Source organism: Hyperolius riggenbachi, chromosome 8 (genome assembly GCF_040937935.1).
Source record: "Hyperolius riggenbachi isolate aHypRig1 chromosome 8, aHypRig1.pri, whole genome shotgun sequence".
In the NCBI taxonomy this organism is placed as follows: Eukaryota; Metazoa; Chordata; class Amphibia; order Anura; family Hyperoliidae; genus Hyperolius; species Hyperolius riggenbachi.
This window is the reverse complement of record NC_090653.1, coordinates 205,944,261-205,972,037: the sequence shown is the minus strand read 5'-3', so window position 1 is coordinate 205,972,037 and position 27,777 is coordinate 205,944,261. Positions and strand designations below refer to the sequence as shown.

General features: G+C 42.3%; 1 protein-coding gene across 1 annotated transcript in view; it reads right to left on the bottom strand.

The window, feature by feature from the left end:
• Window positions 1-27,777, bottom strand: part of LHX6 (LIM homeobox 6) — a 239,868-nt gene that overhangs the window by 20,721 nt on the left and 191,370 nt on the right. Inside the window, exons 4-5 of the mRNA XM_068249721.1 lie at window positions 8,392-8,612; window positions 2,278-2,378 (exon numbers count right to left, since the gene is read on the bottom strand). Of these exons, the coding sequence (XP_068105822.1) occupies window positions 2,278-2,378; window positions 8,392-8,612 (322 nt within the window). The remainder of the gene's footprint in view (window positions 1-2,277; window positions 2,379-8,391; window positions 8,613-27,777) is intronic.

Genomic DNA, 27,777 nt, shown 5'->3' with positions numbered 1-27,777 from the left:
CTTAACCACTTGCCGACCGCACGCTTATACCGTGCGTCGGCAAAGTGGCAGCTGCAGGACCAGCGCCGCAGTACTGCGTCGCCAGCTGCAGGCTAATTAATCAGGAAGCAGCCGCTCGCGCGAGCGGCTGCTTCCTGTCAATTCACGGCGGGGGGCTCCGTGAATAGCCTGCGGGCCGCCGATGGCGGCTCGCAGGCTAAATGTAAACACAAGCGGAAATAATCCGCTTTGTTTACATTTGTACGGCGCTGCTGCGCAGCAGCGCCGTAAGGCAGATCGGCGATCCCCGGCCAATCAGCGGCCGGGGATCGCCTCCATGTGACAGGGGACGTCCTGTCACTGGCTGCACAGGACGGATAGCGTCCTGTGCAGCCTCGATCGCCGGGGGGGCAGCAGGTAGGAGAGGGAGGGGGGAATTTCGCCGCGGAGGGGGGCTTTGAGGTGCCCCCCCGCATCACCCAGCAGGCAGAAGAGATCAGACCCCCCAGCACATCATCCCCATAGGGGGGAAAAAAGGGGGGCAATCTGATCTCTCTGCCTGCTACCTGATCTGTGCTGGGGGCTGCAGAGCCCACCCAGCACAGATCAGTAAAAACAGCGCTGGTCCTTAAGGGGGGGTAAAGGGTGGGTCATCAAGTGGTTAATGTTCACTGGTATTAGCGATTGTTGAGCAATTGTAAGACCAACGTTTTCTTACAATAATCTAGTCATTCTCTGATAGGTTCACTGCTGCAGGCAAGCAAAGCTGTACAAAGTATTTTTTCACCCAAAAGTATTGTTCCAAAGGTAATTTATGTGTAAAATGTGCCTTGTGGTTTAATTGGGATTTAAAGACAGAGGATAAGCACCTCAGCCAGGGAAGTAGCATTTTTAAAAGGAAGAAAGCAATGGCATCTTCTTTTGCTCCAGGGTCCTTATTCAATTCACTTTTTCTTTACGTTTTCTCCTAGGAGATAATTTTTTTTTATTTTCTGTTTAAAATAACTTTTCAGCATTCTGCAGTTAAAAAAGTACCAAAAAGTAGTTGGTTGAAAAAGTACTGTCGAAACTATTTTCTTGCTTTAGGGGGGCTTAAAGGGCATTTTATTGATAAGGTGTGAAATATCACCTAGGAGACAATGTAAGTAAAAAAAGTGACTTGAATAAGGGCCCAAGTTTCTTATAAAGTAGCCCTATAGTACAGGGGTGCTGCTAAGGTTTTTGTGGCCTCCAAGCAGCACATAATTTGTGGCCCTTCCACCCACAGTTAGAAGCACCTTCTCCCGTGGTAATAGGTAGTCAAATGTGGCCCTTCCCTCCATAAAAGTGTCAGTGGGGGTATGTAGCTTTCTGCCACCCTCCCATCCCCAACACCCACAGGCCTGCAGATCAGCAGCGACCCAAAAAGAAAGCAGTGCACGCTGACCACATGCCGCACTTCAAATGCTGAAAGTGAGCAATGACTCACTTCCAGCTTCTGAAGTGTTCTTCGTGGACACTGCGCCGCTCTTCACTCTATTCATGTTGCCACTGATCTGAGGTCTGTGAGTGAGTAACGGGGGGGGGGGGGGGCAGTAGTGGCCATACAAATCACAGACAGGGTGGCCTGGCAACATGGGAGGCCTCTGCTGTGGGTGAGACCGCAAGCAGCTGCTTGGTTTGCCTGGGCTAAGCTTTAGTGAATCACTGGATCCATATTGCAGGGCAAAGCTGTACAGAATACATCCTTACTACATCTGCAGCATAGGCTACTCTCATTAATGAGGCTCTGCTGAACCTCGGTGAGCTTTGGGGGGTTACAATGGACTTCCTAGTTTGGAGTCTAGCCACACCCCCTTCTGCCCCAGTCATGCCCCTTCTGCACTGGCCTCCTTTGATGTCATTGTCACGGTAGCATCAAAGTTGTGTTTTCTCTAACACTGCAAAGTTAGTAGAAGATGTGATAACACTGTAATGGTGCCCATACACGGTACAATAAAAAACACATTCAATTTTTCCATTTATTTGACCAAAATGATTGAATTGAATGAAAGTAAAAAATAATTTTTATCCTGTTTTTTCAATAAAAATCGGACATGTTGGAGAAATCTTTATATTCAATCTAATGGAAATATCAAACTAAATTATCTTATCGAAAAAAAGAAAATGAAAAATTGTACCATGTATGGGCACTATAACAGAGATCTAACACCTGAAATCAAATTAATAACACGTTTAAGCAAGATGATGCTAATTATTATTGTATTTAATATTAAATAAAGCTTTCACACACAATCTCTACCTGTGTCAACTTCCTACCTGTAGCTGTTCTGCTGTGAAAGAAGTGCGCGCTCTTTTTGCTGGCTTTGGTTGGCTGTCTTGTTCTGATGGTACAGCTCCTTCCAATGTGATTCCGTTACCTGTAAAATGTGTACATTTGTTATTTGTCTTCTTACACAAACCTTATTTGATCTGCTTGCTCAACAAAGCTGCCTGCTAGCTTTTCGTTACCAAAACATACAAAAAAGACATAGAACTGTGTGAGCTAGAAACAAAATATATCATAGACTTCATAGGAGCATAGGAGCCTGGGCAAAGCATCTTTAAATCTGCTGCTGGGGCTCCCCATTGGTCTGCTGTCTGAACCAATAAAATGGCTCAAACAGCGGCCCAATGGGGAACCCCGGCTGCAGATTCAAAGATGCTTTGCCCGTGCTCCTATGTGCACAGTAATTACAGTGATAGATACACTGTAATTATGCGACGGAATTTGCGGTGAGAGGCGTCGGGTGATTAGCGGCGGTATGTATGTTTACAGGGGAGCTCGGCAGAGCTACACGAGGGGCTTCTAAGATGTGTGGCAACCCGACGGGGAGCTCTGAGGGTCCCCTTATTGAAGGAGACCCCCATGATGATGCAGCGAAAGATGGCGGCAATGTTCAGCAGGTGAGTGCGCATGTGTGGGAAGTGAGGCCGTGGTGTTGAAGGACAGCACCATAGCGTAAACCTTACTCCCCATCGCCCGGTAAAAGGAAGCATCGCTCAGGCTTTCGCCTTAGTAATGCTCCCTAACAATCGGCCATCGCGCAAGGGATATGGGCAATAGGATTTGCCGGTAATCCTCGCGCGATGGCAAGGTGATAAGTAGCTTGAATCTGCAAGCTACTTATCACCTTGAATAGGATATGGCCCAATAATGTGAACAGGGTGCAACCATTTCTAATCACTTTATGTCTCATTTGTTCCATGTTTTGTCATGGAGTCAACTATTCAAAGGCATTAATATCTCCCCATAGACCACATTTCTCCTTTATAAGTCACATGGATTTCACAAGAGCGTTACATAATCCTAAAGCATCTATCAACTGGATAAGAAAACTCCCCAACAACATTATACGACAAACTTACTAATAGTGAAATTAAGACTTTTTCCCAACTACGTACAATTTGACATATAACCTAAGTGTCTGTGTGTGCGTGTGTGTGTGTGTGTGTGTGTGTGTTATATTGTACCAGGGAGTACCAAGAGTACATAGCACTCAGATTACACATTTATCAATAGACAGTTAATAAAATTAAATGCTAACATTTGAGAGGTTTTTTTTTATTTATTTATTTAGTTATTCGATTACACTGCAGCTTTTAAGCAATTTTCTGTTTCTTGAGTAAGGAAAACAATTAATGTTTGTTACAGAAATGGGGTTTCTTTGTGGGCATTGTAGCCTAGAAAGGGTTACAGATTGCTGGAAATTTTCTGTCACCTGCACAGCTGGATGCCATGACTAATGGTTTAATCATATCATTGCTGTATAAAGCACAAAGGAAGGAAGGTAATAGCAACACAATGTAAAAGCAGAATTTCAGTTTTTTCTTTTTTTTTCCATGAGAAATACAGAATACAGATATACCCAATGCTAACTGCAATTGAAGGGCTGTGGGTCTAATTTACTGAGATTTTCTTGAGATGGACGTCATTGGACAACATACAGTAAATTATTCTGCTAACCTGTTTGGAATGATTAAATATTGTGTGCCGCTAGATAGCAAGAGTTTGAACCCTCAGGTAACTTTAGGATTCCATTGGTGGCCCAATTGGAGAATATCCAACTTGATCAATCACTAACGACGTCATCAGCGGCATTGAGGGCACCTCTTTACACACTAGACTAATGAACAATCTTTTCATAAAAGACTTTTCTAACCTACCTACAATTAGCCAAAGCAAAGGGACTGTGTGTAACGTACCAAGCTTTAGATTGTATGCTTGTGGGGAGAGGTTCCTACTTCTTTATAATATGTTACTGTTTTATATAGCATAATGATAATTTAAAAATAGCAGATAATTATTGACTCATTTAACTGGGTGCAGGATATCAAGTTAATTTATAAAAGTAGTGTGCAGAGGCCCTAATCCCTCCGCCTGACCTAACCTAACTTAACCCTAATTTTACTCCTTGTGCAATTCTTAGCCCTCTTCTTCCCCTTTTACTGTGCCAAAACCTAACCTTATCCCCTTCCCCACCACCCTAACTTGTACCTATCCTTAACCCCACCTCCAATGTCTAACCCTAAACAAACCTTCCACCTACGTATAAATCTAATCTCAACCATTCAAATATTTCCTAATTCTTACTTTGTCCTAATCTATTTATAACTTTAATGTAATAGAATATTTTCCTCTAAGCCTAACTGTTAATTCTAAAACCCTAACCTATTCTTAAACTGACCTAGCAACTAACTTACCACACTTGCTCTAATGATAACCTATTCTTGCCTACATAAATTGATTAATTAGTAATACGAAATACCCAGACATTTCTTGCTGACCCAGAACCACCTGGAAAGGATAAAGGGCTTAAAGAGACCAAAAAGCAATGTTTAACTATTTAAGTCTTTTGGACATAGCTGCTATGTCCTAAAGGCTGCTACCCCACTGCTGCGCACTCCCGCGGCCGATTGCGTGCACTCCCGCACCGCCGCCCGTTATCCCGGAGATCAATGAATGGGAACACACTTCCCATTCATTGATCTAAGTCCCCATTAGAACGATCGCTGGCTTCTATGTTCTAAGTGACACTTACCTTGTTCACTTCCTGTAAGCGTACATGGTACGCTTACTAGAGATGGCTCAAACCTCAGATTTTCGGTTCGCGAACCTCAAACTCGAACTTCCAAAAACGTTTGCGAACCTGCAAACTTTTCAAACCGCAATAGACTTTAATGAGCAGGCGAACTTGAAAAACTACAAACACTGTTTCTGGCCTCAAAAGTGATGGAAAAGATGTTTCAAGGGGTCTGGATGGGGGCATGGCGGAGTGGAATACATGCCAAAAGTCCCGGAGAAAATTATGGATTTGATGCACAGCTGGGTTATAATCACTAAAAGGCAGACATCACATTGCATTGCTAAATTGGAGGTCTAAAGTGCTTGAAAACATCTTGCGTGTGTATACATGGATCAGCAGTTAGTGTAGGTAGTGTACTGCTTCACACTGACAGACCAAACTCACTGTGTAACGCACCGCAAACAGCTGTTTGTGTAGTGATGGCAGTGCTGAACTGGTGCGCACCATGGCGAGAGTGCAGGCGATGGCGGTTTTCAAGCCCATATGGTCGGGCTAAGGTAGCTCAATGACAGAACAACTGTCCACAATGAAGCAACGACCTTATTATCTTGGGTCAGGTGTGCCCCTTAACACACTCATATAGCCGGTCATTGCTTCATTGCGATACGCAAGCCCCCTCACCTTGGCAAGGTAACGATCACGAAGGGGAATTGACACATGCCTTTTGTTTTGTTGTTGCAGCTGCAGTGCAGCCAGAAAAATTAGGCATGTACACGCACCAGAAAATTTTTTATTATGGTTGGTAGCAGCCGCTGCTAGCAGAAGCGGCCATAAAAATTCAGGAATCCACCTGGAGTCCTGGACCCTGTTGGTGGTGGCAGAGAAGGCAGTCAAGTGGCCTGCAGGCAGAGATGCTGTGTAGGGACTGACTAAGTCTTGGGGCAGGCAGCAGCGGCCGACAGGCAGAGACGCTATGTGGGGACTAACTTAGTCTTGTAGCAGGCAGCAGCGGCTGGCAGGCAGAGATGCTGTGTGGAGACTGACTTACAGTAGTCTTGGGGCAGGCAGTCACACGGGGTGCAGGCAGAGATGCTGTGTGTGGGGACTGACTTAGTCTTCGGGCAGGCAGTAGCCCTTCGGGATCCATGCCTAGTTCATTTTGATAAAGGTGAGGTGCTGAACACTTTTTTGACTTGACTGCTGGTGGTATAATACAAAGTGCAGTCACACAGAGGCAGTGAAAGGTATGCACTGAATGTGCTGGGCCTGGCACAGTACAGCAATTAGCATGGGCCAGCTGTGACAGACAGGGTTGTATATGCAGTGTCAGTGGCACACACACACACACACACACACACACACACACACACAAAAACACATCAGAAGAACATTAGCTCTCAAAAGAGCAGTTTTGGGGATCTTTTCATTAACAAATATCAGCAAGGAGCAAGGTAACAGACCTCCTAACTATCGCTATCTCTCCAATGTCTCTCACTTCTCTCACTAATACAGCAGCACACAGAGTGAGAACATTGCAGACGCTGCTGCTTTTTATAAGGGGGGGGAGTGCTCCAAAAGGGTGTGCAGCCTGATTGGCTGCCATGTGTCTGCTGACTGTGATGTAGAAGGTCAAAGTTTAGCCCAATGATGTAGTATAGGGGGCGGGTCGAACACTCTAAGTGTTCGCGGTTCACCGCAAACTTGAACCAGCTAAGTTTGCATGAACAAGTTCTCCGGCGAACCATTCGGGCTATCTCTAACGCTTACAGGAATGCATATAAAAAAAAAATGACTGAGGCCATCTTGTGGCCAAATAGTAAAACTACATCTACATATTTTTTTATTTTTTTTTACTGTACTCACACTTACATTTAAAATGAACTGTTTACCTCCCACCCTCTCCCAAAAATACCAATATATTTTTTTTAATAAAAAAAATTACAATATAAAAAAACCCATAAATAGTTACCTAAAAGTCTAAACTTGTTTAATATGCATGTCAATAGTGTATATTACTATTATTTTTAAGCTTGTAAATAGTGATGGATGCAAAACTGAAAAAATGCACCTTTATTTCCTAATAAAATATTTGTGCCATACATTGTCATAGGGACATAATTTAAAAGGTGTAATAACTGGGACAAATGGACAAATACAATACGTGGGTTTTAATTATGGTAGTGTGTATTATTTTAAAGCTATAATGGCTGAAAACTGAGAAATAATTACATTTTCTATTTTTTTTTTATATTCCTGTTAAAATTCATTTAGAAAAAAATAATTCTTAGGCAAAATGTACCACCCAAAGAAAACCTAATTGGTGGCGGAAAAAAATCCCATGGTATAGATCATTTCATTGTGATATGTAGTGATAAAGTTATTGGTAAATGATTGGGAGGTGAAAAGTGCTCGGATGCATAAGGTGGAAAAACACTAAAGGCTGTAATTTTGCCTTATTTGCCTAATTTCAATTAGTAATACTTCCCTATTGGTTTTGGTGTTCTCTGTGCCCAGCTGAAAAGTGATGTGCAGATATGGTCATTACCACTTCACTGATTTGTTTGCCAAAGTGTTTATCATTTCATGTAGATAAGAATAGTTCCAAAAATATGTATGATTAATAAACTTGCACTGAAGTCAACAGGGCATGAGGAAATTGTTGCATGTTCTTTTTTTTTTTTTTACAAAAACTGTATTTTGCAAAATGTCAATGCACATTCTTTAAACTGCATCTTCTGGACTCTTTAGGTGGCAATACCAATCTTGCAAAGTTATTCCAACAGATGTAAAGTTGACTGGTCCAATATTTTCCTCCTTTTTCCTTTATTCTTCAAATCTACATACATTATGTTTCATGTTTTTCTCTAACCAAGGTTTTGCATAGTATATTAGGCTGGTTTCACAGTGGGACGTTACAGGCGCACGTTAGAGCAGCCTGTAACGCACCCCACCGCACAGCAATGAAAAATCAATGGGCTGTTCACAGTGCCCACGTTGCGTTACTTAGTAACGCTGCGCCAGTAGACAAAGTACTGCATCCACATGCTCAGTAACGTTGGGGAGGAGCGGAGAGCGGCCAGGCACATGGCTAATTAATATTCACTGCACTCAGTGACGTGCAGTGTTTACTTCCTGGAGCTTGGCCGGGCGGGACCACGTGATGCCGCATGCGTCCAAGAGTACGCATCACGGCATCACGGACGCCAGAGTAAGCTGCACAACGCGGCTCACTCTGACGTCCACAGCAGAGAGCACCAGGCATTGCATTAGGGGCACGTTATGCGACCATAACGTCCCCTAAAACGCAACGTCCTGGTGTGAAACCAGCCTTAATGGCAATCACATAGCTAACGCTTTGAGAACTTACCATTTTCTGCTGCCCTTTTTAGGTTTTCTATCATGGTATCATAATGAATTCTGCATAAGACCTTCTCTTCCACTAAGCCAAACTCTTCTCCCGTAGACAGCTGCCTTTTGCAGGAATAACAGGCAAAGCACGCTAAGTGATAAGCATTCCCTCGAGCTCTTCTCACCCAGTCACTGGCGTAGATCTGTCGGCCACAACGAGCACACTTGGTACCAAACCGGCTAGTAAACAGAGAGAGAATTTTCCAATTAATACATTGTGAACATAACCCACACTTTCAGTGTCTTTGTTATGTTATATATATCAAGAGGTAACATTTTGTAATGGTGAAATCTGGCATTGCAATTTATTTATGTAACGCACTGCTTACCCATGAAAACACTACATCTAGGTGGTAAGCCTAAAGCCATCCTTAAGTATGGGAATGCTCCATGATCACTACATTGCCCAAGTCTCCTTACTGTTTTATGTACTGACTTGAGCCGGGATTCCAACCCTGGTGTACAAATCCTACATCAAAGGTTACATCCCTAAAGTGGTTTGAAACTCAGCATTTCTTTTTTGCTCTAAAAGACTCATTACAGCTTAGGGGCAGGCCTCACACTTGTCTTTCTTGCACGCTTTCTGCACAGAAAAACTGATTTCATCTGAGAAAAAAAAACTGACATCCTGCGCAGTTTGTCAGTTTTCTCTACAATTTACATAAGCTGATTTAAGGCAGGGGTCACACTTGTCTTTCAGTTATCTGAAAAGTGTAGAAAACTGAAAGACAAGTGTGACCCCTGCCTACACCTACTACCAGAATTTTTTTTAAGCAGAACAGCATTCAAACAGTTTAAGACAACACTTCTTCTTCAGCTTCAGATCCGCAACCAGAGAAGAGATAATATTATCTTTTGCTTACATTCCTATGTTGTTACATTGCGTGTAACAACTGAAACCAGCTGTTTCTGCTTCAAGCTTGCACACAGTTCAGAACATAGAAGATTTGAATCTATATTTATAAAATCGGATGTATGTGAGTATGTATATGCCGCCATCACTCGAAAACGCCTTGACCGATTGCAACGAAACTTGGTATTCAGATCCCTTACTACCTGGAAAGATATGTTCCAGGTAATACATTTTTGATGCCAAAAACCCGAAAGCTCACAAACTTGGTCATTGGTCAACTTGGTGTCTCAAGGTCACAGACAGTGGGCAGAGCCAAAAAACATTTAACTGGTAAAATGTAAACTGCAGGCATTCGTACACTTTTAATGGCAGGGCTATTTAACTACGCACAGTTGGTCATTGGGTAACTGGGATTAATATCCAGGAAAGTGGGAGGAGCCTTCTATAGCCGATCAATACTCACCTAGTGATTTTCAAGGGGAATATTTACATTGTTGGCATTCTTACACTGTTAACAGCAAAGGCCTTGAACCTGGTACAGTCTGTCATTTGGGTGACGGGTTCATATTCAGAAAAGGGGCAGAGCCACAAACAACCAATAAAATTTGTTTTATTTCTATGGAAAAAATAAAATTATTCTTGCAGAGGAACTCAAACGCTTACAAACGTGGTCATTGAGTGTTTGCATGTTAAGGTTAGAAAAAGCGGGCAGAGCCAACAACAGCCAAAAAACGAGGAGTCTTCCACTAGTATATAATAAAAATCAGCTTTCAGAGCAGATAAACTGTACTTTGGGAACTTGTAATTTGTAAATGGACAATAATACTTGTGCTCAAAAGCAAATATGGTAATGGTATGGGTAATAAAAAGTAGGAAAACACATTTCTATTGAATTTTATGTCAGAGTTTTAGACCACTTTAACCTGTACACTATCCTGCTGGCCCCTGACATACCAAATACATACATAGTTCATGTTTAGTGTGAGACATCACCAATGTAGATGTTCATATGATAAAGTTAAGCAGAAACAAGAAACACTAGAGGGAGGTTCCTGCCCTTGCAAGCTTACAGTCTAGAGGGTGGTGGGTTTGATGGGGTGAAGACAATAGGGGAGGAGACAAAGGGGTTAACAGATGTAGTATTGAGCCTTCAATGCTAGCTATGACAAATTATAAGCTTGTCTGAAAAGGTGTGTTTTGAGAGTATATTTGAAGTTTTCCAGGCTGATGGACTAGTTGTGGGACAGAGTTCCAAAGGAGAGGGGATGCTTATGAGAAGTCTAAGATTCGAGTTTGATAGAAAGTAAGCAGGCTAGATGACAAGAGGTTCTTATGGGAGGTGCAACGATTTTGGTAGGGATGGTATCTGGAGATTAATGAAGAAATGTACAGAGGTGAAAACATATGTAATGCTTTTTATGGAAGGGTTAGGAGTTTAAATTGGATCATTTGATTAAATGGCAGTCAGTGGAGGTACTGGCAAAGAGGGGCAGCATCAGAGGAGTGGGCAGCACCAGGGATGGTCGTAGTCAGCCAACTTCGCTACGCTGGAACTACGCGTATTTTTACACAAATACGCTTCGCAATCTACGGCAATGTAATCAGAAACTTCACTATGTTTGCATTTCGTAGACTACGTGTTAAATTACGCAAGCTTCACGTAGTGCAAAGCGTAGTTAATGCGACCGATTATGCCCTTATGCGGAAAAATTTCCGCAATAATCTTCAACCTATTTGCAAATATAAAGTAATATAAGCATACATTCCACCTTCCAATGCGGAATTGTATGCGTCTAAAAGGGCAATAATATTTCTGCGCATGCGCAATGACCCATATAGATGCAGTCACCGCACGCGTAGTTGACTTCGCAATACATACGTCAACTATGCGTAGCGGGCGAAGCTTCGCATAGCGGGACTACGACTACGCGGAAATACGTACGTGTAGTTCTTAAACTTCGACTACGAACTACGATGCGTAGTTGCGTACTACGACGCGTAGATTCGCGCTGGCGTAGTTTACGAGCAACCCTGGGCGGCACAGTGGATGAGTAGAGTTCAGTAGGAACTGGAGAGGTGCCAGAGTAGGGTGTTATAGTCAAGACAGGATAAAATTAAAGCAAGTACAAGCTTTTTAGTAGCCTCCTGTGAAAGGAAGGAATGCATTCTGGAGATATTTTTGAGATGAAAGTAGCAGGGGGTTGTTCGTGTGTTAATACATGGTTCAAATGAGAAATTGGAGTTCAGAGTTAACCCCAGACTGCTAGCTTTAGGAGTTGATGTTATTGGGGTGTTTACTACATTGATGGTAACTATAGGTGGGTGAACAAAGGAAGAAGATGGGAATATTACAATCTCTATTTTACTCATGTTAAACCAGAGATGAAATATTCTAAAATATTTATACATACAGTACCTGGGGTTTCCTCCAGTTCCCTCTGCTTCGATCGCTCCCACAACATCTTCCTCCGCCTTCTCCTGGTCCTACTACTGCACAGTACTGCTGCACTGGCACAGAGTGCTCCCAGCCACGGGAGCGATACTGGGGGGAAAAGGGGAGGGGAGCAACCGCACTGTGCATGCACAGACTGGCCATGACTGGCTGACTTTACGGGATCCAGAAGGCGGAGGACAGCGGCGTGGGAGGGATCAGGCCAGAGGAAGCTGGAGGAAGCCCCAGGTATGTATAAATCTTTTATAATATTTTGTCTCTGGTACACTTTAACCACTTGCCGACAGCATCACGCCGATGGGCGTGGACGCGGCGGCAGACCCAGGACGCCTATCGTCGTAAGGTCCTTGAGGCGTGGTTTGCAGGAGATCACGCACGCCGATGCGCTTGCATCCCTGCTTGGATGGCGGAGCTCCGCCTTCAGTCTCCCAGAAGCGATCGCTGCTAGGAGACTGTTAGACGACGAAACCGCCATCTAATTACTCTGTACAGTGCTGCGATCTAAGGCAGCGCTGTGCTGGGGACAGCCGTGTGATATGGCTGTCCCCTCCAGAGGCAGGGAAGTGATCTGCTGTCAAGTATAAAAATATAAAAAAATGCACAAATTTATTTAATAAATAATGAAGTAAAGATTTATTAAAAAAAACAAAACAAGCAAACATCTGGGGTGCGATCAGACCCCACCAACAGAAATCTCTGTTGGTGGGGAAAAAAGGGGGGGGGGAATTACTTGTGTGCTGAGTTGCGCGGCCCTGCAGCGAGCCCTTAAAGCTGCAGTGGCCCAATTTGAGAAAATTGGCCTGGTCTTTAGGGAGGTTTAACACTGCGGTCCTCAAGAGGTTAAGAATATGGTATGACATGAATATAGGTAAAGCAGATAGACAGTTTGGGCTTCTAAGCTCTGAAATTTTTAGATACCTCGAGATTAAGAGGTCTGTAATTAAACTGGTAAAATAAGGTTTATCCCATGTGACTTCACCTATTGAGGACGATTGTTAAGATTTCTCTCCTAGACCAGGCCTCATATCTAAATTCTACTCTACTATTTGGTTTCAGAATCTTCTACAGCTATGGTGTCTACTGCCATGACCAAGTGGCAGGACCTGCTAAACCATACATGGTATTATGAACAATGGTAGAATGTTTTTCAAAATATGGCTAGTGCCTTGACTCTACTTTGAAGGAGAGGTCATATAAAATATTTTATGATTAGTATAGAACCCCAGATCATCTTATACCATGAGGTCTCTGCCCTACAGACATACGTTTTAGAGGTTGTGACACCTCAGCAGATCATCTACATTGCTGGTGGTCATGCCCAGTAGTAGGGGATTTTTGTAAAATGTGTTTCTCTTCGGACTCAGAAATTCTGGATACTGTAATCAATTAGATCCATGGGTCGCTCTTACTAAAAGTTTGTATCCTCCTTATCTAAGGGTCAGAATGAGTTATTTGGTCACATCTGTCTTGCATCTAAGGCAATTCCTGTTTATTCTTGGAAATCCCCTCCTCCTTCTCCTCCAGTACGCTCAGGAAGATAATGCGTAGGGACATCTTGTGGCAAAATAGTAAAATTACAACTACATACATTTTTTTAAATAAAAATACCTTAGCCATCTGTGTCATAGGCTCCACCCACCTTTTGTTAGCGCTTGGCATGGCTGATGGGGAAGCAGCCACAGTACTGAGTCACAACTGATTCTGGTCATGCTCAGAGGCAACATGTCACAGATTTTTGCTGCTGGATAACCCCACAATATGTCAGCTACTGACATGTGTGGGGTTACAAATACTGCCATTTGGCTGCAATAAATTGCTGCTGAAAAGCACACGTGGCTAACATTTGGGTGTCTGAACTGTCCAATAAACAAACACTTCAGCTGTTTATCTGAAAGAAGCCTAAAAAAGTCATACAGTGGTTTAAAAATTAGGGAAACATGTCCTACCCCTAATTGACAGCAAGCAAGCAAGCAATACTGCTGCAACTAACCCCGAGTCTTGACATAGAGCTTGTACCCAGAAATTTCACTGTGCTGCCAGCGCAAAATGCTTTTCACTAATATGAAAGTAAGGTTTAGGCCTGTTTACTAATGTTGTCAAAGCAAATTTTCGCTGCAAACTTGAATAGATGTTTAATGTAGCTATTTGTAAAAAACTAAAACCAGGCAGCTGCATAGATCAGATGCCAATCCCCAAGATCCACAAATATCTTTACTTCCTGCTTTCATGGAAGCAGACAAAGGGTTAACATCCTGTGTTTACAAATAAGCTGCTCTGCCAAGGCAGCCAGTTGATACAGCTGGGAGACAAATTAGTCACAGATGAGGGGGAATTAGACAGCCTATACTCTCTAAATACATACAGGGGACATTTCTTTCTGTCCTATGCAAGAGTTAAGGTCTACCTTAAACATAATATATTCCTAGAATTGATCTTAACTCCCTAATGGTGGCAGCCCCAGGACCACCTAACGCCAATTGACGTCAAGTCCTTGGGCGGGGTTTTGCACAAGAGCGCGCGCCAATGCGCACGCATTTCTCTGCTTGACTGACGCTGGTAGGAGACTGTTAGACGCCATCTATTTACATGGTTCAGTGCTGCGATCTACGGCAGTGATGTACTGGGGACAGCCGAGTGGCATGGCTGTCCCCCTGGGAGGCAGAAGAGAGATCGGCTGTCATAGGCTGATGCTGGCGGGGGGAGGGCTGGGGACAAAATAAACAAAATAGCTATATTTATTAGAAGAAAAAAAACAAATAAATATATATATATAAAAAAAATAAACATTTTAGCAGCGATCACAGCCCACCAACAGAAATCTCTGTTGGTGGGCAGAAAAGGGGGGGGGGTAACTTGTGTACTGAGATGTATGGCCCTGCAGCGAGGCCTTAAAGCTGCAGTGGACTAAATTGTAAAAAATAGCTCAGTCACTAGGGGGTGTAAGCCTACGGTCCTGAAGAGGTTGAGCCTACGTCTGAGAGTTCCCTAAGCCAGGATTTTGTTACTGAAGTGGATAGTTAATTTCCAGGTTCAAGAAACACATCTAGTCTCCCAAAACTGGTCTTTGTATTACATTGTACTATTTGTTTAACATGTGGCTCTACCTCTCCATTATGGGTTAAGTGGTACAATATGCTACACACACCCTCCCAATAGGAGAAAGTACCCCTATCCCTGTCCTTAGAATATTGAGGAAATAGGGGTATTTATATTACTTTTTGTATATAGGTATATAACAATTATTGATGTTGGAAAAATTTGCGATATATTGCCGTTTTTAACTTGTCCTTGTAAAATTTAATAAATGGATGAATTTCTTTTAAAACAAAAACAAATGATCGATTTCACGAGTCTCTATTTGATTTGATGAGGGGAAAAAATCCCTTCCTTAAGACATCATCCTTTGACCAAAAACCTTTTTTTTTTTCAGAATACAACTATACTAGGATGAGGGGGCAATTTAATCAAAAACTATCCCTTAGTAAAGGTAAATTATCTATATGTGGTATTTTCCCTGGGTTCCTTTTGGACTACATGCTCTAAAAACTAGAAGCTTATAGTCTTTTCCTGCATTTCTCTGTGGTGGCACACATTTCAGGAATCTGGATGCTGTAAAGTTCATTATTTTAATGGCATGATCATGCTGCGTAGACTATCCTCTAGGTCTTAGGATCTAAATACATGGTATGCATACCCCAGGGGGTACCTTTTTAGGGCCCAGGGGGTTCTTGATCTTGTCATAGTCACTCCATTACAGCTAGTTTTGAGATTAAAAAATGATAAATCAAATAAAAACAAACTTGAATACGTTTTTATAGTTAATTAAAAGCATCAAGACATGCTTGAAAAGCATTTATAAACAATCAAGAATAACTCCTAATAAGTATATATATGTCAAGAGGTACTTGAAATTATGTTTCCCAAAGTAGGGGGTACTTGGCCAGCACAGTCATTAATAAAGGGTACATGTTATAATACTGTTGAGAAAAATTGCTTTAAGTGAATTATTTTGCATGTTTTCAGACCTTAGCATTAGTTTACCACATGCGTTTACATGATACTTCACATCAACAACTTTTCATTTTGCAGCTTTGTAAATAAATAAGAAAAAAATTGCAATGTCACATGAAGTATTTGTGAAGTGCGGTGTAGTATACAGAGCTACAAATCACTTTTTTTTATAAATAGGTGGGTGCCCTGATCTTCACCCTTCTTAAAGGACCTTTGTCGCGAAAATCTTAAAATCGAAAATACATGTAAACATATACAAATAAGAAGTATGTTTCTTCCAGAGTAAAATGAGCCATAAATTACTTTTCTCCTATGTTGCTGTCACCTACAGTAAGTAGTAGGAATCTGACATTACCAACAGATTTTGGACTAGCCCATCTTCTCATGGGGGGTTCTCAGGGTTTTCTTTATTTTTAAAAGCACTTAGTGAATGGCAGTTGCACCGTCAAACTGCCAAAAAAGTGTGCAGTGAGCAGGAAGGCTGGCCAGCATCTCTGTATAAATCTTTTTCAGGGAGTGTCTTTATAAAGAATGAAGACCATGCTGAGAATCCCCTATGGGGAGATGGGATAGTCCAAAACCTGTTGGTTCTGTCAGATTTCTACTACCTACTGTAAGCAACAGCAACATAGGAGAAAACTAATTTATGGCTCTTTTTACTCAGGAAAAAAATGTACTTATTATTTGTATGTGTTTTAAATTTTAAGATTTTGCAACAGTTCCTCTTTAAAGTGAGTAGGTTGGCACCTTTTATACCGATCCATCTCCAGATTTCTTTTGAGTTGATACTTTTGCAGCTCCCGGTGCAAGCGCATTAGCTTGCACCAGTTGTTGGTTAATTAGTAGGATATTACCATGACTTCAAGTAAATGAAGTAATTTTATAAAAATAAAAGGCAGATACTTAACTATGAATTTAATTTGTAAGTAGGAGGATCAATTTGTATTTATGAGACCACTTCAAAAGTAATTGTGTGCAAAAATAAGTATCAAACTTTATTATATCAAAAATCACAAAAAAATCTGTTAAAAGATCCTAGTTTGTAAAAAAAAAGAAGCCAAGACAGAGATCTTCACAAGATTCGCAGTTGAAAAATCATGCAGTTTTGAACAAACAGGAAGTGCTTTGTTGTTTAAAGTTTTAGACAGTTACAGGCAACAACACTAGTCCCTTTCGGTCAGTTTGACCCTACATTAGGCCTTTACAAAGCATATATGAATCAGGTGCGGCTCCATAAGAAGACACAGGTTGCTGGACTAGCCATCAGAGAGGTACAGGTGCGTCTGCTTGAAACAGTTGCCCTATTTTTCATTTCCTTTGCCATCTTGCTTTGTTTTGGGGCATCTGTCTTCTTATCGACCCGCACCTGATTCATATTTGCTTTGTAAAAGCCTGACAAAGGGTCAAACTGACCAGAAACGGTCTAATGTCGTTGCCTGAGACTGGCTAAAACTTAATACAACAAAACACTTCCTGTTTGTTCAAAACTGCATGACTTTTCAACTGTGAATCTTGGCTTTATTGTGACAAACTAAGATCTTTTAACAGATTTTTTTGTGATTTTTGATATAATAAAGTTTGATACTGATTTTTTGCACAAAATTACTTTTGATGTGGTCTCATAAATACAAATTGATCCTCCTACATACAAATTGATTTGTTACCAAGTGTGGTGACTAACTCGAATGAGGATCCTACTACTTTTTTGAAACGAGTCTACTTTGGACTTACTCCCAACTATTATTAACAATATACCGGTACTTACCTATAGACAGGGAAGGCTCTGAATCTCATAGAGCCTTCCCTGTCTTCTCTTGTTCCCCTCGTTTCAGCATTATCACCCCTGTTGTGTGTATTTTACCAACTGGTCGAATACACATCCATGAGCCCTTGGGATACTTTGGAAGCACTTGTGTCCCCAAGTGCTTCCAAAGATGGGTGGCTCCATATTGTGCTTGAACCACCTGTCTTCAGAAGCACTTGGGGACATGAGTGCTTCCAAAGCCTCCCAAGACAGCCACTTTAACCACTTGAGGACCGTGGGCTTTACCCCCCTTAAGGACCGGCCACTTTTTTTCCATTCAGACCACTGCACCTTTCACGGTTTATTGCTCGCTCATACAACCTACCACCTAAATGAATTTTGGCTCCTTTTCTTGTCACTAATAAAGCTTTCTTTTGGTGCTATTTTATTGCTGCTGCGAGTTTTACTTTTTATTATATTCAGCAAAAAAGACATGAATTTTGGCAAAAAAAATGATTTTTTTAACTTTCTGTGCTGACATTTTTCAAATAAAGTCAAATTTCTGTATACATGCAGCGCGAAAAATCTGGACAAACATGTTTTTGATAAAAAAAAAAAACCCATTCAGTGTATATTTATTGGTTTGGGTAAAAGTTATAGCGTTTACAAACTATGGTGCAAAAAGTGAATTTTCCCATTTTCAAGCATCTATGACTTTTCTGACCCCCTGTCATGTTTCATAAGGGGCTAGAATTCCAGGATAGTATAAATACCCCCCAAATGACCCCATTTTGGAAAGAAGACATCCCAAAGTATTCACTGAGAGGCATAGTGAGTTCATAGAAGATATTATTTTTTGTCACAAGTAAGCGGAAAATGACACTTTGTGACAAAAAAAAAAAAGTTTCCATTTCTTCTAACTTGCGACAAAAAAAATGAAATCTGCCACGGACTCACCATGCCCCTCTCTGAATACCTTGAAGTGTCTACTTTCCAAAATGGGGTCATTTGTGGGGTGTGTTTACTGTCCTCGCATTTTGGGGGGTGCTAATTTGTAAGCACCCCTGTAAAGCCTAAAGGTGCTCATTGGACTTTGGGCCCCTTAGCGCAGTTAAGCTGCAAAAAAGTGCCACACATGTGGTATTGCCATACTCAGTAGAAGTAGTATAATGTGTTTTGGGGTGTATTTTTACACATACACATGCTGGGTGGGAGAAATATCTCTGTAAATGACAATTTTTTAATTTTTTTTTACACACAATTGTCCATTTACAGAGGTCTTTCTCCCACTCAGCATGGGTATGTGTAAAAATACACCACAAAACACATTATACTACTTCTCCTGAGTACGGCGATACCACATGTGTGGCACTTTTTTGCACCCTAACTGCGCTAAGGGGCCCAAAGTCCAATGAGTACCTTTTGGATTTCACAGGTCATTTTGAGAAATTTCGTTTCAAGACTACTCCTCACGGTTTAGGGCCCCTAAAATGCCAGGACAGTATAGGAACCCCACAAATGACCCCATTTTAGAAAGAAGACACCCCAAGATATTCCATTAGTAGTACGGTGAGTTCATAGAAGATTTTATTTTTTGTCACAAGTTAGCGGAAAATGACACTTTGTGAAAAAAAACAATTAAAATCAATTTCCGCTAACTTGTGACAAAAAATAAAATCTTCTATGAACTCACTGTACTACTAACGGAATACCTTGGGGTGTCTTCTTTCTAAAATGGGGTCATTTGTGGGGTTCCTATACTGTCCTGGCATTTTAGGGGCCCTAAACCGTGAGGAGTAGTCTTGAAATGAAATTTCTCAAAATGACCTGTGAAATCCTAAAGGTACTCATTGGACTTTGGGCCCCTTAGCGCAGTTAGGGTGCAAAAAAGTGCCACTCATGTGGTATCGCCGTACTCAGGAGAAGTAGTACAATGTGTTTTGGGGTGTATTTTTACACATACCCATGCTGGGTGGGAGAAATAACTCTGTAAATGGACAACTGTGTGTAAAAAAATCAAAAGATTGTCATTTACAGAAGTATTCTCCCACCCAGCATGGGTATGTGTAAAAATACACCCCAAAACACATTATACTACTTCTCCCGAGTATGGTGATACCACATGTGTGGCACTTTTTTGCACCCTAACTGCGCTAAGGGGCCCAAAGTCCAATGAGTACCTTTAGGATTTCATAGGTCATTTTTGTTTCAAGACTACTCCTCACGGTTTAGGGCCCCTAAAATGCCAGGGCAGTATAAGAACCCCACTAATGACCCCATTTTAGAAAGAAGACACCCCAAGGTATTCCGTTAGGAGTATTGGGAGTTCATAGAAGTTTTTATTTTTTTGTCACAAGTTAGCGGAAATTGATTTTAATTGTTTTTTTTTTTCACAAAGTGTCATTTTCCGCTAACTTGTGACAAAAAATAAAATCTTCTATGAACTCACCATACTCCTAACGGAATACCTTTGGGTCTCTTCTTTCTAGAATGGGGTCATTTGTGGGGTTCCTATACTGCCCTGGCATTTTAGGGGCCCTAAACCGTGAGGAGTAGTCTTGAAACCAAATGTCGCAAAATGACTGTTCAGGGGTATAAAATGAATTTGGATGGTTGGAGGCGCCCAAATGTGGAAATAAAATGATAAATACTTCTTCACAATGGATGAAGAATATGGAGAAAAGATTATTGGTTGTTTCTGACTAATAAATTTAGCTTGGTCAGATTAGGTATAAAATATAATTTCATTTATTGATTGCGAACAGCACTGTGACAACGCGTTTCTCGGCGTAAGCCGCTTCCTCAGGTCAAATAAGTGCCTTATAAAATAAAACATAAAATGGCGCTCAGAACATGTACAGCTGTAAAACAATACATAAAAGTCTATAGGACGACAACATAAAATTCATAAAAATCATAAAAAACATGTCGATATATAAAAAACACAGTAACAGGAGTCCATAAAGAATTCAAAGTCCTGGTTCATTGCCCGGTCCCCTAGTAAAATGGCATAAGATATAATATTGCTATATAATTAATTCGGCAATTTTTTCCTGGGCACACATAATAATAAGACAATTAGCATTTGATTAGCATCTGATGACTAAACTCTAATGATATATTTAACTTGTGAGGAAAACTTATATTTTAATGTAATCTGTCCTAGCACCTATATTAAGTGTGGACAGAAATATACTCTGGCTGGGGGAAGGAGGGGGGAAAGAAAGGGATGGAGGCAGGCATAGGGTAGGTGGGTAGGGAGGGGGTGTAAGGGAGGGGGGGGGGAATGGAGGGTGTGTCCAGGTTAAGTATGCCCTTTAGGATATAGAAAGTATATCCGGAGGAGGAGAAATGGGTCAAAGTGAGCAGGTGGAAATAGGGACAGGGTGGAGTGCGGGATATGTCCGCTCAAGGTAGCGAGCAAAAAAATGGAGCACTTACCAGCTGATTAGCTGTATCCGTTCGGTGGGCGCCTGTCTTTCACCATGCGCGCCCTAGGTCTCGTATTTATGTTCAGGAGGGAAATAGACGCGCTGTGCGTCATGACGAACGTCAGGCGTCCGGATGTGCAGGCCAATAGGCGGGAGCGGAACGAAGATACTGGTGGAAGTATCTCCGTGGCCATTTTGGGTATGGGCTAGGAGAGGGGGCGGGCACCATGGGGAGGTGGCGCAAAAGCCGGTGGCCATATTGGGTTAGATGAGGTCCTGAATATGCGGCCATTTTACCGAGGGCCAATGGTATAAGAGGTGGGTTGTCTGTAGTGGCGGCCATAGAAAGAGCCAGACAGATATACCGCCGCTGGCAAAAGGCTCGGGGGCAGGGATATGGCTATCACTATAATTATTTGGGGCGAACGAGGGATATCTAAGGAGGATAAATGACCTGATGGTGGCCATCTTGTTGAGGACCAGATTTTAAAAGAGGGGTAGCTATTTTATACAGGTTTAAGTTTCCTTAATAAGGGATAGGGGTAACTTTTGGCGAATCTGTTAAATTACTTAATTGCTTTGGCCGCTTGATGGGAAGGGGAGGAGATGGGGATGTTATAAATATTATAGGATGGGGGATAAACGAGACACAGCGATTTAGTAGCCTAATTAGGACATACAGGTCAAGGGGACAGCAGGTGTCTGCCATCTAGGGGAGGAAGGTATAAGCTATTTCGTCGGGGCCTGACTGAACATTACTAGCCCTTTATTCAGGGGTCTAAGAAGATTAATATGGTCGTATCCCGATCAGTTATTAATCTTGTAAGGGGTAAGACATTAAATATAGCGTAGAAGGTTATCAAATATTTAATTATTTAGTTTCGTTTTTTTAAAAAGCTTAGGTACATCATAGATGACGGCCAAACTCTTCCAGGGTTATGAGTTGGGGGAAGGGGCTAGCACAGGGCAGTGAGTCGGCTGGCCTGGGGTTATACCTATGGATAGATAGAAGCAAGTGCAATGGAGTTCCTCTCCGCCCTTCTACTTGTGGAATGGAATCTTGAGGGGGATATATTAAGGTCTAATAACACTTAATGAACATCAGGTCAACCATGGAACATTGATAACAACTTTCAATAAAGAAACAGCGGACCATCATGACTCCTAACTGTCCTCCATTTTGTATGAGCCCCAAGGGTCTGTTGTGTAAGTGGGGCGGTCTAGCAGTCTAAATATTAGTGTATTACTAGGCCTATGGTTCAATGCCCTTAATGTAAAAAGGTATTGGGCCTGTTAATGTAAGAGTAAGGAAATGTGGAACCAGAATCGGCTCACTAACTCTATGTACTGGTAAACTGTGAAGTGTTAGGGCTAAGGGGCCCAAAGTCCAATGAGTACCTTTAGGATTTCACAGGTCATTTTTGTTTCAAGACTACTCCTCACAGTTTAGGGCCCCTAAAATGCCAGGGCAGTATAAGAACCCCACTAATGACCCCATTTTAGAAAGAAGACACCCCAAGGTATTCTGTTAGGAGTATTGGGAGTTCATAGAAGTTTTTATTTTTTTGTCACAAGTTAGCGGAAATTGATTTTAATTGTTTTTTTTCACAAAGTGTCATTTTCCGCTAACTTGTGACAAAAAATAAAATCTTCTATGAACTCACCATACTCCTAACGGAATACCTTTGGGTCTCTTCTTTCTAGAATGGGTCATTTGTGGGGTTCCTATACTGCCCTGGCATTTTAGGGGCCCTAAACCGTGAGGAGTAGTCTTGAAACCAAATGTCGCAAAATGACTGTTCAGGGGTATAAGCATCTGCAAATTTTGATGACAGGTGGTGTATGAGGGGGCGAATTTTGTGGAACCGGTCATAAGCAGGGTGGCCTTTTAGATGACAGGTTATATTGGGCCTGATCTGATGGATAGGAGTGCTAGGGGGGTGACAGGAGGTGATTGATGGGTGTCTCAGGGGGTGGTTAGAGGGGAAAATAGATGCAATCAATGCACTGGGGAGCTGATCGGAAGGGGGTCTGAGGGGGATCTGAGGGTTTGGCCGAGTGATCAGGAGCCCACACGGGGCAAATTAGGGCCTGATCTGATGGGTAGGTGTGCTAGGGGGTGACAGGAGGTGATTGATGGGTGTCTCAAGGTGTGATTAGAGGGGGGAATAGATGCAAGAAATGCACTGGCGAGGTGATCAGGGCTGGGGTCTGAGGGCGTTCTGAGGGTGTGGGCGGGTGATTGAGTGCCCTAGGGGCAGATAGGGGTCTAATCTGATGGATAGCAGTGACAGGGGGTGATTGATGGGTAATTAGTGGGTGTTTGGAGGAGAGAACAGATGTAAACAATGCACTTGGGAGGTGATCTGACGTCGGATCTGCGGGCGATCTATTGGTGTGGGTGGGTGAACAGATTGCCCACAAGGGGCAGGTTAGGGGCTGATTGATGGGTGGCAGTGACAGGGGGTGATTGATGGGTGGCAGTGACAGGGGGTGATTGATGGGTGATTGACAGGTGATTGACAGGTGATCAGTGGGTTATTACAGGGAAGCACAGATGTAAATATTGCACTGGCGAATTGATAAGGGGGGTCTGAGGGCAATCTGAGTGTGTAGGCGGGTGGTTGGGTGCCCGCAAGGGGCAGATTAGGGTATGATCTGATGGGTAACAGTGACAGGTGGTGATAAGGGGTGATTGACGGGTGATTGATGGGTAATTAGTGGGTGTTTAGGGTAGATAACAGATGTAAACACTGCGCTTGGGAGGTGATCTGACGTCGGATCTGCGGGCAATCTATTGGTGTGGGTGGGTGAACAGATTGCCCACAAGGGGCAGGTTAGGGGCTGATTGATGGGTGGCAGTGACAGGGGGTGATTGATGGGTGGCAGTGACAGGGGGTGATTGATGGGTGATTGACAGGTGATTGACAGGTGATCAGTGGGTTATTACAGGGAAGCACAGATGTAAATATTGCACTGGCGAATTGATAAGGGGGGTCTGAGGGCAATCTGAGCGTGTAAGAGGGTGATTGGGTGCCCTTAAGGGGCAGATTAGGGTCTGATCTGATGGGTAACAGTGACAGGTGGTGATAAGGGGTGATTGATGGGTGATTGATGGGTAATTAGTGGGTGTTTAGGGTAGATAACAGATGTAAACACTGCGCTTGGGAGGTGATCTGATGTCGGATCTGCGGGCGATCTATTGGTGTGGGTGGGTGATCAGATTGCCCACAAGGGGCAGGTTAGGGGCTGATTGATGGGTGGCAGTGACAGGGGGTGATTGATGGGTGATTGATGGGTGATTGACGGGTTATTGACGGGTGATTGACAGGTGATCAGGGGGATAGATGCATACAGTACACAGGGGGGGGGGGTGTCTGGGGAGAATCTGAGGGGTGGGGGGGGGGTGATCAGGGGGGGCAGGGGGGGGATAAAAAAAAATAGTGTTGACAGATAGTGACAGAGAGTGATTGATGGGTGATTAGGGGGATGATTGGGTGCAAACAGGGGTCTGGGGGGTGGGCAGGGGGGGGTCTGAGGGGTGCTGTGGGCGATCTGAGGCGGGGGGGGGGTAAAATCAGTGTGCTTGGGTGCGACATAGGGTGGCTGCAGCCTGCCCTGGTGGTCCCTCGTACATTGGGACCACCAGGGCAGGAGGCAGCCTGTATAATACACTTTGTAAACATTACAAAGTGTATTATACACTTTGTATGCGGCGATCGGGTGTTTAGTAACCCGCCGGTGCTTCCGAACAGCCGGCGGGTTACTGCGCGAGGTGGGCGGAGCCAGTCCCCGGCGACCGATCGCGTCACGAATGACGCGATCGCGCCGCCCATGCCCCTACAAGGACCGCCGCCAATTGTCAATACGGCGGTCCTTGCGGGGTCCACTTCCCGGCCGCCATTTGTCAATACGGCGGTCGGGAAGTGGTTAAACAAGGGTGACGGTGCTGAAACAAGGGGAACAAGAGAAGACAGGGAATACACTATAGGATCCAGAGCCTTCTCTGCTCACAGTTAAGTATCTGACTTTTGTTTTTTAGTCGCCTAGTTGCTTTACATTTCCTTTCAGTCAGTGCTGTTGTTCTGCCCCTCTGATACATTAAGTCATTGGACCAGAATGAGTATTAAGAACAGATGCTTTGACTTTGGTCTGACTCAATCAGATGCATGCTTGTTGTAGTTGTGTGACTTGTGTGAAAGGAATGAAGATGGTAGCCACCGTAGTCCACTCACTTTAGGTTCCCTTTAAACTATCTGTTTGCCACTTTTGCATCTCCAGTACATGTCAGTTGCATTTTGTTTTTATTTTTCCACTGAGTGGATTACATGGCATTTACTTTCTCTGCTTTTCAATACTAGAATACAAGTGAAAAATGCCCGCTCTCTGTTTGTTTGTTTTTTTATTAGTTTTGTTTTTACTAAATGTATAACTACAAAGCTGGCACCCACATCACAACATACATTGAATAAGCCTTGTAAGTCAGTTATAATAAATCATCTTATTAACTTCAGCTATGAAAAAGTTAAATTTCAGCCTGTTTTAGAGTAACAAGAGAAATTTGTACTATATTCCACATTTGTAACCAAGATAAAAATGGAATAAAAACACTGAGAGCCTGTAATTCATGTGATACCAAAACTAAAATAAACAAATAATTAAAGACCTACTCATTAATTTTACCAGACATTTAAATTACACTTAATGTCCCTGTGTTTGTTTGGTTTTAAAATTTCATGTTGGTGCCGTGAAAGGGATTTTCTTCCTGGTTCTCAGATAAATACTAAAATAAATCAATTATGTAGGCCACTTTTGCAAGCAAAACCTAATTTTTAACTGCTTTTGTTTAAAAGAAAACCTGATCCTGGGACCAATGTTGTCATGCAGTGGTATCTATGGTTGCTAACTCATTGCACCTACGATTGCAGTAAGGATAATATGGAAGTCCTGTTTCATACCTGAAACAGAGATATAATTGTGTGAGCAAATGCTGGATACACTGTAAAAGGAGATTTCAACTACACTATTATTGTGCTTTTTAAAAAATTGTTGCAGATTTGTTATTTAAAATAAATTAATTTTGAGCCAATGGAATGTTTTACGTGTTTCATAATATTGGCAAAAATAATTCCAACGAGTAATATCAGTATAAGTTATCTCTTGTAAAAACAATACTGTACTTTACAATTTTATTGACCATAAAAATGCATAGTATTATACAATGTCAAGTAGGTAGCACAACTGCAAGGATAACATACATCCTATTCTAAAAAAATGGAGACTTACACACAGCCTCCACATTGTTCAATAATGAATGTTATTTTTATGATTGTGATACCTGCTGTCATTGTAAAAGAGTATGACCTCAATTCACTAAGCTTATCTCCTGTCTTTAATAACTCTTCTAGAGTTGTTACCATGGTGATAAGGCATGTAGTATTCTGGAAACATTTTACCTCAGGCAAGCCTAAAGTTAACTCTTCTGTCTTTAAGTTAACTCTTCAATCCTTAAAATAACTCCAGAGTTAAAGACAGGCTGTTTATTAACTGCGTGTGAAAATAACTACAGAGGAGGTAAATTAACTACAGAAGAGGTAACTTAAGGAATGAAGAGATAAAATAACTCTCTCACTGTGTGGAGGTAAGTTATCTCTTGCCTTATTATCTCCAGCATGATCTTAGTGAATTGAGGCCTATGTATTTGTGTGGTCATCAATAAAATATGGAAAGTACTGTGTACCAGAGATGACCTGTATGGATTCTTTTTGTCAACTTATAATAACAAGAATCCCCTAAAAAATACTTTGGATCTAAAATAATTATCTTTCAAGTTTTGAATACTTTACGGGAAGGTGGGGAAGTATATAAATGACAAACTCACAACTGATTGAAGCACTTCATTAATTATTATACTAAGAATAGCTGTTTGTGCCTATAAGTCTGTAGGTTTATTTATTGACTTATTTATTCCCCATATTTACTTACAGCTATAATCAGTTCAATTAATTATTTTATAGACTTAAAATATCTTTAAATATAATGCAACAAACTCACCTAGCCAGCATTGCAGCAAGACGTCTGGCCCAAAAGGTTGGTTTCCACTTCAGGCTAGTGCAGTAATCCCATGGCCGTGCATGCATGCCCAAGCCAATGCCCTCTAAGACCCATCTTATTACCTCCACCGCCAGCACTAGCAGCTGGAGGGGAACTGGAGGGGAACTGTTATGCCATAATCTGTTTCATTAGCAGCTAATGGCCTGCAGGGGCGTACATATGTTTCAGCCGCCGGTAAGCGGTCGCTGGTTAAGCTGAATGACAGCTAACTCTGCTGCTGCTCAACCCAACGGCATTAAATACTTGAAAGGAGATGTATTTCGGGGTCTGGTAAACGCCGGATCCCTGAATTACTCTTGCGCAGGGCATGCCGCATAACACTAGTGCTATGATGGGGCACAGTTTCAGCACATGGCACTGAGCACCCGGCACTGAAATGACCTGCTTCATTGCTGGGACCTATAGTCTTACCTGATTAGTCCTTTCCCAAATAAGCTCTGTCCAGTGCACTTTGCCCATGATAGTGATTCGTTTGATAGTGCTAAGCAGCTGGGTGTGTTTCGGACTGCTCTAGTGTTATGACCTTTGTTTGACCCTTCACTGCGTATTGGATTGCCACCTTTCTTCACCTTTGTTATATCACCTACACTCTTGTCTGATCCCTGCTTATCTGGCTGTTTGTTAAATCTGCCACATATGACCCCTGGTTTGTTCCTGACTTCGAGTTTGAAAGTCATCTAATTAAATAGTTCAAGGTCATCCTTGAACTATTTAATTATCTGCCTTATATAACAATAAAT